The following is a 15,034-nucleotide window of genomic DNA, read 5'->3' as shown; positions in this document are numbered from 1 at the left end:
TGCCTGCCTGTGCTGTGTGGGTGTGTGTGGAAGGCTCTGTGTGGGTGTGTGGAGGGCTCTGTGTGGCTGTGTGTGTGTGGGGAGCTTTGTGTGGCTGAGTGTGTGGGGGGCTTTGTGTGGCTGTGTGTGTGGGGGGCTCTGTGTGGCTGTGTGTGTGGGGGGCTCTGTGTGGGTGTGTGTGTGGGGGGGCTCTGTGTGTTTGTGTGTGTCATTTGCGAGAGATAAAGCTAGTGGCATTGTAAATGACAATGCCATTTATTTATGTTAAAAAAAACATAAATAAAAATAATGTCAAGAGCAATGCCAATAGCTCTAACTTTAACAAAGGCAAAACCATTGCATTGTAAATGCTTGTTTCATTATGTATTTTACTCCAATTGCCGGAGATCTCTAACACGATCATCGCCTGATTTCTCCATCACAGCTCCCCAAAACCGTAGTGATTTAGATTGCCCATTATTCTCTTTAATATAATGTCTCGTGAGGAGATACGATGGGTCTTGATTGTTAATTGCCTGTATGTGTTTCAAAATACATTAATTCAATGGGCAAGTCATACTCCCAACATAATATTTTTATGCACGGACGTTTCAACATGTAATGTACAAATGTAGTTTTGCAATCACCATATATCCTCACCGAGAGCTTTCCACCATTCACTTTAAATGCAACAACGTTCATTGCAGTGACTGCTTGCATTGCATTCAAAGCATCTTTAAAAGCCATCCCTTTTCGTTATTGACCAAATATCTTGTTCTTCTTCGTCAAATGAGCTTTTTGCCAGCATTGATGATATTGAAGGGGATTTCTGAAACATCATGAGAGGGTAATTATCTATTCTCTCCTTTAAATCCTTCAACAATAGGTGTAAATGTCTCTGAAATATTTTCCTGATTAGTGGGATCTCTCATTGTTATAAGTTAATATCATTATTATTTTGTTACCATCGTCTTTATCTTTATATTTCATAGATTTTGTTGTCAGATTTCCTGTCTTTTGATTTCTGTCATACTTTCATAGGCTCTTTCTATCATATCGGCAGGATACTCGCGATCCCTAAATTTGCATTAGTGATATATTTCTCCATTTCACTTCTCTGACAATTTCTTTTTATTCTAAGCATCTCGCATTCAAATTAGATGTTTATCATGATGGTTAGTAGCATGGAGAACATTATTTGCAGCAGTGGCTTTCCTATGTACCGTGGATTCCAGTTTGCCATTGTGACATAAATCAGAGTATTTAGGCCAATCGACTCACAAAGGCATGACCTCGAGTAGGCCGACACTTCCACTGGCAATTGTGGGCCTGCACAGGCCAAGCCGGGTCCCACACACAAGGAAAGCACTGACTGGGCTTTCGCAATTGCCGTCAGTCTCTCTTATAGGAGCCCCATAGACACCTGGGATCTCCACCGTCTCACTCCTCCTGGACTCACTCATCCTGTAAGGTTGGCCACCTCCTTTCCTCTCTCAGCAGGCAGGCAGGCTTCTTGACACTTCAGGACAGGAATGCAACCTCTAGCAAGAGATTTAGGGGCGTATTTACCAGGGGATTGTGCCACTGCATAGTCACTTTTTTGACGATCCGGTGGCGCGATGCCCTGCATCTTATTTATAAAGTGATGTTAAGCCACTTTTTGTGGCTTAATACCGCCTTGTAAAGATGACACCCTTTCACACAGGTATCTGTGTGAAAGGGGCGTGCAATGGATGTTTCTGTGGGTGTTCCACCACAACACCCATTGCTTTTTGTTGCTGTCCCAAATTTACAAGGAGGTGCAAATCTGAGGAAGCACCAAAAAATAATGCCATGCAATAGCAGACATTAGAATGGCGCAACAAGGAAAAATACTTTTACTTCTCCTCATTTTTCTTTTTAGTCCTCAGCCTGATCCAGCGAATGCACTGGCCTGGCCGAGACATTTAGTAGCTGCTTTGGAAAGTGCTACTTTCCCGGCGACCAGCTTACTATCACGCGCACAAGCGCGCGCCACAGGCACAGCACTCTTTTTCATCGCACGGTTGCGCACAACTTTTTTTTTTAAAAATTATTATTTCATTTCGCGGCCAATGCTTGTTGTAACCTGAGGATGTACATAGCATGTCGGAACTGATATTGTACGGCAGTCCCATTTTTTTATACTTGCAAATTTTAGGCTCTCGCTGTTCAGTGGTACTCTTGTGTCACATGTACAGTAGGTAGTTAATACTGTTACACCTATGGAAGCTAAAGAGCCAGGCCAAAGGATATGGCTGCGGCAACTAGAAACGCCTAATTACCTTAAAGAACGTACTGATACCGACCAATGGGTGTTCGAGGAGAGCAGTGCGTAATTTGAAGGGGCTCACAGTGGCGTCGGAGCATCCCCGCCTCCGTAAAACACAGAATAGAATAATCTCTTATCTTTCCTGGGACAAACTGTATGCAAGTAAGCCCCTCTCATTGCACGGGTACGGAATAAAACGTGTCACTCTTGGCGTTAGGTCATCTGCATAATAAGTAAACTTAAACTGGCCGCCTAATTAATCTTCGTCTTACCCTCCCCGACATCACACAATTTCCCATCAAAGCAACAGATGAAATGCATCTGTCAGCGGCATGATATTTCGTCTTTTCAAAAAGGTTGTGCAGATTTTCTGTTTTCTCAAGAGGAGCTCTAGACGCAAACCTTCCCTGACGTGACTGGCAAAAATATTTCTTTTTCTTTTTTTTTATTTCAAAAGATTTTATTAGAAGAAGTTTTTACAAAACAGTACAGAGTAAGCCGGTCGAGGGCAACATTGGTAAGTGTAAACATACGTATCGGTAATAATGTATACATGCTAGTTATGGCTAATGTGGGCTGGTTATACATAGGCTGCTTGAGTCCTTGTCTTTACATATCGGTCAATGCATTGCCCACTACGGTCGGAAGAAATAGTGTGTAGAAGTAAGTAGGAGTGAGATGAGAGGGAGTGAGAGAAAGGACGGACACGGGTGCGGTGGATAGCGGTTGTATGGCCAGCGATACTTTGCAGACGGGTTGCGTCACGGGGCAGGGGGTGGGGGGGGGGTGTAGGGACGAGAGGTGCATTCACGGCGGTTTTTGTGAGGCAACGTATTTGTCCAGGGAGAGCCACATCTCGTTGCTGCGTCCAGCTTGTGGTGTTTGGTTTTTCGTTATGTTGTCAGCTCCCCTTAGGAAGGTGACCCTGTTGAACCATACTTTGAAAGTGGCTCTCCCTGTATCTTTCCAATTAGACAGGATTGTCTTGGTTGTCGCCGTGAGGAGCAGGTCAATGAGACTCCTGTCATTGTCAGATTGAATCTGCGGTGCCGTGAATGCGTAAACTATGCTGAGGAGATCTATTTTTGGGGTGTACCCAGTTACACTGTGGATGAACTCTGTTACTTTCCCCCAGACATTTTTAACTTTAGGGCAATGGACTATCATGTGTTCTAGGTCCCCTCTCTGTTTCTGATAATTCCAGCATAAGTCGTTGTCAGTTAGGACCGCTGCTAGGCGTGCCGGGGTCCTGTGCACCCTGTGTAGGAGCCAGAATTTTGTTTGCGCTAGTGTTGAGGTGACTTTGTGCCTGCTAGCCGAGGCCCAGAGGAGGGCCTTTCCTTTCTCGCTATGCCATCCCTCGTTTAGTGTCTCCCAGCAATCTATGACTTTCCTGTTCAGATTTTTTGTTTTTGCCCTAGGTAGTTTGTTGAGGTGTGATGTTTGGTGTCCAAGTTTGTTGAGGTTTGACATGTATGGTGTATTGTTGGCACTTCTTTGCTTAGTTTTGCTTTGGTGATGGCCGCTTTGATTTTGAGGAAGTTATACAGTTCTATGTCAGGGAGGTCGTGTGCCTTTTGTAGATTGGAGAAGGTGGTCGGGGACCCTCGTACCTCTAGTTGGGATGGGGTGTGAATACCTCGCCGGAGCCAGGGGGTTATATTAAGTACGCTGTTCTTGTATTTGATTTTTGTGTTGAACCAAATGGATTCGTCTTTTGTGTTTTTTATACTTTTCTCCATTCTTTTGTCTACTTGCAGTAGGGCCTTTTTGGTGTTTCTGAGGGTTATGTTGGTGGCTGCCGGGTGTTTGTTAGCCGTGAGGAGGGCCGCCGGGTTTATGCCACCCATCAGAGCTTTCTCTAGCTCCAGCCAGGCTGGTGTGTAACCCTGTTCTTGCGTGAGCCAGTATATACCTTGTCTGGCCAGGCAGACTGTTTGGAAAGTCTTAAAATTTGTGACGTTAAGCCCCCCTAGGTCCTTGCTGAGCCTGAGTTTCTGGAGGCTGATCCTTGCTTTTTTACCCCTCCTGAGGAACGAGTTTATGATTGTGTTCAGTTTTTTGTGGAATTCTTCCGTGACTATCAGTGGCAGCATACTCAGCAGGTAGTTGACCATTGGAGTTAGCATCATTTTAATGGTTTCTACTCTGCCCCACCAGCTAACGTACTTGGGGGACCGGCAAAAATATTTCTGACAGTGCTGAAAAGGACAGAAAAAAAAGTTATACCCTGGAAACATGATGTCAAGTCGTGTACAGCTTTAACGTTGGCTGCTCTTTTCAAAGACCCTAGATTTCACACAGCACTTGCTCGGCACCCGGGCAAACATTTTCTTTTCTCCTTTCGGTCTGCCAAACAAAGTGTTTTTGTTAGCAAACCCGTCAAACAGCAAAATGACTGGCGCGGTCCAGAAAAAAAAATGGCCTCCCTAATTGTTACACTCCAGCGTGTCCTGAACCTGATCATTCACCAAAGAGAAGTTCAGATGAGATTGCTGTAGCTGGTTATAAATTGATAATCTAAATTATTTCATTCAAGCAGAAATCGATTCTGTAACTCCTTCAGAGCTTGTAATAATGCTTACCGGTATACAACCTTTACAACGCAACTTTTACCACGACCTACCATTACCACGCATTTTTTACAACGCAGGATCCATTACAACGCATACCATTACCACGCATGTATTTACAACGCAGGTACTTTTACAACGCATACCATTACAACGTAAGTATTGGTAAGTATATTATTTTATTAAAAATATTATTTGGGTTTTTTGGTAAAGGGGTATTTTTAGGGTTCAGGGTCAGTTTTGGGTTTTTGGGTAAAGGGGTATTTTTAGGGTTCAGGGTCAGTTTTCAGTTTTTGGGTAAAGGGGTATTTTTAGGGTTTAGGGTCAGTTTTCAGTTTTTGGGTAAAGGGGTATTTTTAGGGTTTAGGGTCAGTTTTCAGTTTTTGGGTAAAGGGGTATTTTTAGGGTTCAGGGTCAGTTTTCAGTTTTTGGGTAAAGGGGTAATTTTAGGGTTTAGGGTCAGTTTTCAGTTTTTGGGTAAAGGGGTATTTTTAGGGTTCAGGGTCAGTTTTCAGTTTTTGGGTAAAGGGGTATTTTTAGGGTTCAGGGTCAGTTTTCAGTTTTTGGATAAAGGGGTATTTTAAGGGTTTAGGGTCAGTTTTCAGTTTTTGGGTAAAGGGGTATTTTTAGGGTTCAGGGTCAGTTTTCAGTTTTTGGGTAAAGGGGTATTTTTAGGGTTTAGGGTCAGTTTTCAGTTTTTGGGTAAAGGGGTATTTTTAGGGTTCAGGGTCAGTTTTCAGTTTTTGGGTAAAGGGGTATTTTTAGGGTTCAGGGTCAGTTTTGGGTTTTTGGGTAAAGGGGTATTTTTAGGGTTCAGGATTAGTTTTGGGTTTTTGGATAAAGGGGTATTTTTAGGGTTCAGGGTCAGTTTTGGGTTCTTGGGTAAAGGGGTATTTTTAGGGTTCAGGATTAGTTTTGGGTTTTTGGGTAAAGGGGTATTTTTAGGGTTTAGGGTCAGATTTGAGTTTTTGGGTAAAGGGGTATTTTTAGGGTTAAGGGTCAGTTTTGGGTTTTTGGGTAAAGGGGTATTTTTAGGGTTCAGGGTCAGTTTTGGGTTTTTGGGTAAAAGGGTACAGGGTAAAAATTAAATATAATTAAATTTAAATTAAATTAAATTAAATTGATTAAATTAAATTAAATTAAATTAAATTAATTAAATTACATTAAATTAAATTAAATTAAATTAAATTAATTAAATTAAATTAAATTACATTATATTAATTTTAATTAAATTAAATTTTTTAAAATATTATATACTTACCAATACTTACGTTGTATTTGTATGCGTTGTAAAGGTATATGCGTTGTAAATACATGCGTGGTAATGGTACTTCGTTGTAATGGATCCTGCGTTGTAAAATTGCGTGGTAATGGTAGGTGTGGTAAAAGTATGCGTTGTAACGTCATACATCCATGCTTACCTCCTACGGCTAGGCAGCATTCTACCTTTCATAAAGCGGGTCGGAAACAGCTGGATCCAAGTGACCTGCGAGCTCATTAAATCCGTTACATGTTCCTTCTAGTAAATGATATTAAACTGAAATATCCTGGCGCTGGGATTTTCACCCCTTTAATTTTATGATAGAAATAACCCAATTTGTAAGACAAAATAACAATCTCCCTGGATTACATTATTTTATGCATTTTTCATTTGCATGGAGGTAATAGAAAAACGCTTAAACTATCTGTTATTTAAACCACATGAGATATGTTACTGAGGGTCTGAGCGCCACAAAAATGATTGCCTCTTCACAGTCTTTACTTTATGTCTGCAATAAAAGGCGGAAACTTCAATTCATAGGTTAGTAAATAAAAGAACAATGTATTTTTTTTCAGTTATGCGATGGGCGCATGTGCAGGAATTCGGCGACTACAAGATTTTCTATAGCAACCTGCCTGAAAAAGTGGCACACCTTTTATGGGCATGGGCTAATTTGAATGTTGGGATTGTTAAAGCCATCAAATAGTAAAACGAGGGTGGGTTTTCACAATGACCAAAAATATGCAAATGGTCTGCAATGAAATTCACAATGACCTAAAATATGCAAATGGGCTGCCATGAAATTCATTATGAGTAAATTGAACCCCACATATTTATTCTGAATAATCTTGAATACCCGACTAGATTTTACAACGAGGCCAGTGCCATTTCTTACTGCATTCTTACAATATTCCCACAATGCCTTTTTAACTGGGCTAGACTGGGAACTCAAAGCAGCCCTGGCAATTTTGAAGAACCAGCCTCCTTTGGGAGGCACTGTGAAGCACTGTTGTTTTTGTTACTGAGGGCTGATATTGCAGCAGTGCCCCAAAACAGGCCCCAGTAACAACAAGCATTGGCATAGCCAATAGGTCTCGCCTTTGGGACCTTATAAGTGTTTAGCCATGCAACAGTTGATGTTGTAGCACAAAAGATATTGTGCTGGATAACTAAACACTTATAAGGTCCCAAAGGCGAGACCTATTGGCTATGCCAATGCTTGTTCTATGTGTGCTGCACAAAAAGCAAAATGCCATTTAAGATTGTCTATGTGCAGAAATATGTCCCTTCCTGCACATAAACAATCATGTAATAATGATGATTTGCTACTTCTATATGTGCTGCAGATTGCAGCACACATAGAAGTAACAAATCACCATTATTGATTGTTTATGTGCAGGAAGGGACAGATTTCTGCACATAGACAATCTTTAACACCTGCGCTAGGGCAAACACAGGGGTGCACTGTATTGTAAATAAGGCGCATCCCTGCGTTTTGGAAATGGCGGAGCGTGGTGCTGCAAAATATGCCACAGCTCTGCACTCCGTCACTTCCTTGTAAATATGCACCTTAGACTTAGGTGTAAGCCTCACCTCTGGGAAGCTGGTTGTCATGTAGAAACCAAACCTGGTTGAACTGCAGTACTCAGGGTGCCATGCAGAGCACTGCCTTCCTTGGCCATAGAGGACTTGGAACTGAAACAAGAAGTAATAAAAGTTGTGCAGTCCCACTGATACAAAAAAATCAGACAGGAGATGTGAACTGGTCTGGGGCTGCTCTATCAAGTGCCCTTTCCAAGATGCTCTCTAAACGCAGCCTTTGTGCAGTGTGATACTTATCACAGTAAGGTAGTCTCTGAGGTGGAAAACCCTCAATAAAGGCACAAAGAGGAATGAGTTTTTTGCATCTGGCGTTTTCATCAGCCAACTAAAAAAAAAAGTAATCAGGCAAAGACAAAAGAGCAGGTCCCACTGAAAGTTGTCCCCACTTTGCCCCACAGCGCCTACAGTCAACCCCACACCCTTAGAACCCACCGAATACAGTGTTCAGTAAGACCAGTCAGCAGCTCGTGGCTAAGCAAAAGGCCAAATTGAATAACTAAGGAGTCCTGTGTTCACTACCCTCCCTCCAGTGTCTAGCTCTCATCACTCTAACTTAGGGAGTGCCAGCAAAACACGCTCAGAGATGGGGAAAATAGCCCTCATTTCCATCTTGTGCAGAAGCCGGGGGTAGCAAAATGGACTGCACAGGCCTACATTAATCTGATTCACGGATACATCAAGCAAATACCACAAAGGCTACAAACATCGACATACACAACATACACTTGGGATGTTAGCGCAAAGGACTGGGTAAGCACATGGAAGCATAACTTTATAGGAGAGGGCCAGTAGGGCTCCACTTCAGGGACATGCACAAAAAGCATGGGTCAAGTATTGATTCACACATCATGGTACACTGACACCACTGTTATATGTGCTAAACCCATGATTGGGACAGTAGTCCACTGTCACTGTAATGAGTGCACACTTGGTGGGCCACGCAATGTCACAGGACCTGCTCATGTAATCGCACAAGCCTAAGCTCTGTGCACATGCTAGATTACCAAGACACCAGGGTCAAAATCGAAATCAGGATACCAGATAGATGCAGTCAGGCACTCAGGGAAGGGGAACACATTTGTACACCATGCAGGGGAAATTCCATTCCTAACACTCAACAATACCAAAAACAGCTAGAAAAAACACATAAAACTACATCCAAAATCAACACTTGTAGCACTGAGAAATCATTATAAGGAGGAGTCAAATGGCATATATCAAGAAGTCAACAACTGCGGATATTACAATCACTACCGCTGCTCAACATGGTTGTAGGAGTGGCTTTTTAGGCATGTGATAATGGACCCATAGACTGTCACCAACAGCCAGCACTGATATTGTTTGTCGCAAAAGTCCTTGGGCACTGCCAATATTCTCATGGAGGACCACTATAGTGAATATCATTATAGATCACTACTCACTGTTAAGGTACAAACTAAATGCAGTCATGGCTGGCAGCATTAGAGAGTGGTGGAGTGGGAAAATGGGTAGGGGACACAATTAATAAAGAAAAAAAACATACTGACCTGCACGAAACTCCTCCACGCTACGGTCTATTTTTCATCTTCTGCTCCAGCGCAGGACCCTCAACAACTCCCTATACTAATCCTGGCACTGCTCTCATGCTGCGTGAGAGCAGTGCCAGGATAAAAGAAAATGGCCTCTCTCCCTGCTCCAAATGACACTGGAGCCCTGCACTTGCTCTAACCCAGCTGTCTTAAGACAGCTGGGTTAAAGTTTTCAAGTGTGCACGTGTGGCTGGCCATCGCAAGACAGCCAGCCAAAAGGACATGCGCACTTTAAAAAGTGCACAAGCAGCCCACCCTCCTCCCGCTGCTACCAGGCAACAAGACCCACCCGCCCTGACACTTGTTTTGGGACGGGGGGATGAAAAAATGGTAATAAATGAACTTTATTACCATTTTATTTTTCATCTCTGGGGCTTTTTGGTGGCATTTTGGTTAGTGGGGTGATGCTTCTTCACTCAAACGGAGGAGCCGCCCCAGGCTAAATGTGGTAAAACAGGTGTAGCATTCAAGCCGCTTGATTTACTGCCTTTATCATCACGGTCTGTGCGCTGTATGTAAACACAGTCATTTTCACATGCCTCCCATCAGTGGTAATATAAACACATTGTGATATTCTATGTTGTATGAAACTAATACTATGAATGAGGTCCAGCATAGTAAAGCTCCCCCTCATTGCAAGCTGAACTACTCAAAATAATGGCTCCTGGCTTACCTCTCCACCTTGTGGTCTGATGGAAGTGCCTTTGGTGCAGTAGGTTCTTGGACATGCTTTGCGGATGCAACAGATGGCTTCCTGAAGAAAGAAGACGTAGCATCAGATAGAAGGATTCAGAGACATGGAGCCACATTGCATACAAATGTAATCCTCTAATTACATGTAACTCCTGACCTCTTCAAATCCTGACAGGAGATGTGAACTAGTTTGAGGCTCTTCTCCTTTCAAGAGCCCTTTATTTGGGATCCAATTGCCAAAACAGGAAGGACTGTGATGAAATGTCAACCGTGGTGGAATGGAAAACTTGCAAATTGGACTCAGTGTATAAAATTCAATGTATATTTTAAGCATTTCCAAAAGAGATTTTACAAATGTTTTAATGCTTAACCACAAGATCGCCCATTCCTGGGCGTAGGTCCCATAAAAAAAAGTTACTGAATTGGACTTCCATTACCAATTGCAAGTGCTTTTCCTGGACACAGCCACAAGTCAGGAGTAAAAGCTGCTGTACTATCACTTCCCCGCTTTAGAAGAGGAAATATGTACTTGGAAGGGGACATTGTGGTGGGAAAGATTAAAAAGAGTGCATGCCGTTCGGACAAGTGATGGGAACTGTGTAGGCAAATATTTGAGGGAGTGCTTTGGGACATAATAACATTCTCCTACCGAAACCAGGTAGAGCTTGCTGAGAAGAATAGAGTAGAAGTTTCACCCAGTTACAATGCAACTCTATCAACAAAAGCTGCTGCTGTATACATACACAAAGTAGCAAATAACTCATCACAGGTGAGTGCCTTCAGTAAAGCCCCATTGCACTGTGGCTGAGGCAGTTCTATGTTTTTTAATTTATTTTGTCAGTCTTCATTCTAGCAGTAGATCAGATCAGATCAGATCAGAAGTACTTTATTTCCAAGAAATATATTCTTTTAGAAATATTACCCACATTTCTAGGTCATAAAAACGAAACAAAACAAATATAAAAACAGATACATTCATTTTAGCAGTAAATATTAATCAATTTACTTTCAATTAGATCATTTCTTTTCAATTACAAATGTTAGTACAGTTCCATTTGTGATGAGGTACTCTGCTGACATCACGGTGCTTTGCTTTCATTAAAGCTTACTAGACAAGCCTAAACTTATAATGTGATGCTGAATTTGAATGCCGAAGAACAGATGAAATGGTGGAATACCCAAGTGCCTGCTCCAACAAAGGAGCAAACCCTTGGGGTAGACCACTGGCTCCAGATTCCGCAAGTGTCAAAGACAAAAACAGAGATTGTAGCAGAACTTAGGCAAAAGCAGCATGGAATAAGGTAAACTTAATATAGATCATTCCTGGTTTACCTGTCGAGCCTTGGGTCATGTAGAGCGGATTTTGAAGCTGTGACAGGAGAGAAGGGTTTGGGTGATGTGATAGAGGTGGTCCTGCAGAAGAAAGATACGCATGAAACAAGTGATTCAGAAAAATTGAGCTTATAACACATAAGACATCATCTCTCTCAACCCTCCCACCACAAAGGCATGAATGCGACAATTTAACAACAACGCCCAGATGTCACATTCAAACTCAGCCGTAATTATCATTTCTCCAAACTTTAACACAGTCCCTTTGAAACAGGAAGGCCTGGGACCTAATCCATGCTTTTACTCTAGGCTCTCTACATTTCAAAGGTGTCACTAGGAATACCCAGGATTTAATATATATCACACAATAGCCATGGCTTCCTTAGACTGCATTCCAAAAACATAGAAAATCCTTCTGCTTGAACTTCCGATTTCTAATTCCCTACACAGACTTTCAAAAGATCTAAAACGCCTGATTTCTGACACACATCTTCCATCCGGATTTTCATAAGACATTTTCTCTGTACTAGGTACCTTATTAAATCTATCTGTGTGATGATCTTACATTTGCTTTTCCACTGAAAATATGTTTCAAAACCATTCTTTTTTTATTAGAATTTTAGGTACACATATACGAAGTTCTATAGCAATAAAGAAAAAGATCTGGTAGCTGACATATTCTGTGAGGCACATTTGAAAGACCATTTGAAATATCAAAAGACAAAAACAAGTCGCCTCTCGACTAAGCCTACTGTACGAATATTCCAAGAACTAGCATAAGGAACTAATAGATCCTGAAGAGCAGGAATGCACAGCAATGTGCAACTCAGCTAGAACCACACCATATTGTAAAACAAACCTACTAGGACGTTGGCTTCACACCCTGCCTGAGTCCCATCTCTGAGTGCAGAACAAAAGGCTGTTGGTAGACAGATGCAAACCCACCTTTATCTACCTCTAGACACACAGGATTAAAGACACAATCCCTATGTGTGCACGTGGAAAGAAGGTAATGGGTGGAGAAAAGTAACTGGTGTCTCCCTTTTTGGAGGCTAAATTGGGAATTGTATCACAGGCAGTTCAAATTATATGTCTAGGTAGTTTGACTCAAGTTGTACCAGTCTTGCAGTCTTAGGTTACAGACACCTCACACTTGCACACATTAGACACATTTCTTTGATTAGGGAAGGAAATGACGAGACTCATATTTTAAGTTTCATTTCTCAAGGAGAGTGCAGTTTTAGATTAGATTATTATGTATTAATATTGTTAACATTTTTAGTTAGGTATTCATCATTATTTTACGGCTAGTTCATTATTTCTTGTGAACTTCCATTAATATTAATTTTGTTGATGCATTCAGGGTTTACCAGGATTTACCTGAATTTATCTGTTCCCCTCTTCAAGGGTATATATATATACATATATATATATATATATATTTTTACATTAATATTTTTATAAGCTGTTTTACTACTGCTTCTATATATAAACTCAAAATCAGTTTTAAATATGTCAACCTTGTGAAATTCTTAGTTCTTTTACATAACCTAACTACTTTTGTTCATGTCTTCTTGCATTGTCATTGATGCTTGATTTGTCATGGACTTTCCAGTTGTTTCTCTCAAGATCCTACAAAAGTATTATATCTGTTTCCAGTTCTTTATCTACAATGGCCCACTTCGTTGTTATTCTGTTCCTCCAAAGATCGTGATTAAATACATTACCTTCTGAATTTTTCTCATACCGATGATGTCATTCCTTCTATCCCAATAAACACATAACATTTTATATCAAGTGTAATTAATATTTTTAAATATTCAATCCACCAAGCTTCCTGTTGTGGAAATTGTTCATTTGAATCCCCTATCCTCACTGATCTTTGAACAAATTTGCAAACTTGATTTGAAAATCTGTGTTCCTATTGTAGATTTGCATGCATTCTTTCCTATCTACGGTTTTGAAGATGTTTATCCTCGATAAAACGTACTCGCCACAAGGACATTTCATTAAATATGTTACATTTGGTATGCCAGTCTTTAAAGATTATTGACTGGTAGGTGTGATAATCTTCCTTCTCATGTCTGGTTCCTTTTCTAATGACCTTTGTGCAGTTTCTTTCCAAGTGATGTTTTCTATTCTTTATCTTACCACATATCCTCTTAAACGAAATTTGTTCACCATCCACTTTTCACATTTCTTGTATTTTTCACTGTTTGGAACAATGTAGTTCACCCAAAGTAACCTGCCACACAGGAAACGTTATTATCGGTCTTGGATGGGAACCTGTTGCCAAATATAAACGGTTCCCGTCAGTCTTTTTTACATGAGAAGCCACTTAAAAAAAATATCATTTCCATATCTAAAAAAAATCATTTGGGTCACATGTTTAAATTAAGTGAAGTGAATGATGTGACATAATTGTAGAACGTTCTAATTAATTAATAATTACAATACTGCACTTAAGGTTTCACAAATAAAACATAGGAAAACAAGAGAAATAACAAAGCTCAAGTATAGTGCAACATATGACATTCCAAATGAAGTATATTTAAATGATATGTCCACGTGGCAAGTTGCATCTTGGACAAATATCTCGTGAAATAAAAATAAGAACGAATGTATTTATATCAGTTATAAGACAGAATTTTAAATTAAGATTGACAAAGCACTTTATGGAGAAAGCAAAAAGGTTTAACACAGTTAAGATTTCACGTTTGTGCTAAGTAGTTTAAAGGGCAGCGTGGGGAGGTGTTAAAATAAGAAATTAAACATTTACATCCAGGACGTTGAAATTATACAATTTTCGTGTGTTTTGACCCCAGAATTTAAGATTGGATATTTTTTTTAAATACCCTCACCAGCTATGTGGTCATGTGGATGTGGGAGGAAAGGTACTGTCAATGAAGTTACAGTAATGGAAAGTACTCTCTTTTATCCTATATGACAACCCTACTCTCAAGAACACTAACTCTACAGGTCTCTGATAATGAGTGGAAAGTGGAAACCTTTGAACAAAATCCACACTGAGTCTGATGAAATTAACAATCTGAAACATAATTATAGCAATACAAATACAAAACCAACTACAAAGTCGACAATTAAGAGCATGCAAGTAGGGTATAAAAAATCTTGAATTCTAAATGTATTGCAAGCAAATCATTTTAATTATAGATCAACACAATCCTGCAATGAATGGAGTAATTATTGATGCCTCAACATCTGCTTGTGAGAGGACAATGCTAACAAAGATAACTGACTGCTTGGCAGCTCAAAATGAGGCATGCACATTCTAAATCATTTGGAATTCAATAGAGGCTTTCTGTCAGATGGAAAGAAAATCTAAAACAAATTGTCTAAAATATAACTGCTTGTCTTAAAATAGTTGATTTTCATAAAAATGCAATGTATTCCAAACGAGGCATTATTTTGTCCATTGACTGTGAGACAAATATGAATTATCAGCTTCCTGATCAAAGACTGCTCTCAATAAGGCCTTCATAAGGGAATACAACTACGAAATAAGACAGGATGAGCATGAAAACTACATCTGTAATTGTTCTGGCCTTGGTCAAAGATGGCGATCGATGCAAAAAAGCAGCAATCAAAATATCTATGGACAAATGAAAAATAGAGGTATGATCTAAATAAACAAACAATATTACTGCGGCTCTCACACTTAACGCTCTTTCTATGACAGGAACGATACCTGTGAAAACAGAAATAGGCAAAGAGA

General features: G+C 40.4%; 1 protein-coding gene across 2 annotated transcripts in view; it reads right to left on the bottom strand.

Annotated features, from left to right (window-relative positions):
* LOC144823772 (transcription elongation factor A protein 3-like) overlaps positions 1–15,034 on the bottom strand; it is a 271,048-nt gene that overhangs the window by 139,236 nt on the left and 116,778 nt on the right. For both annotated transcript variants that reach the window (XM_078682586.1, XM_078682585.1), the window contains 2 exons: positions 11,299–11,379; positions 9,947–10,027 (listed from right to left, as the gene is read on the bottom strand). In XM_078682586.1, the coding sequence (XP_078538712.1) occupies positions 9,947–10,027; positions 11,299–11,379 (162 nt within the window). The remainder of the gene's footprint in view (positions 1–9,946; positions 10,028–11,298; positions 11,380–15,034) is intronic.

The sequence above is a fragment of the Lissotriton helveticus genome, chromosome 3_1 (assembly GCF_964261635.1).
Source record: "Lissotriton helveticus chromosome 3_1, aLisHel1.1, whole genome shotgun sequence".
NCBI classification, from domain to species: Eukaryota; Metazoa; Chordata; class Amphibia; order Caudata; family Salamandridae; genus Lissotriton; species Lissotriton helveticus.
Note: the sequence above shows the minus strand (reverse complement) of the source record. Positions and strands in the feature narration are given on the sequence as shown.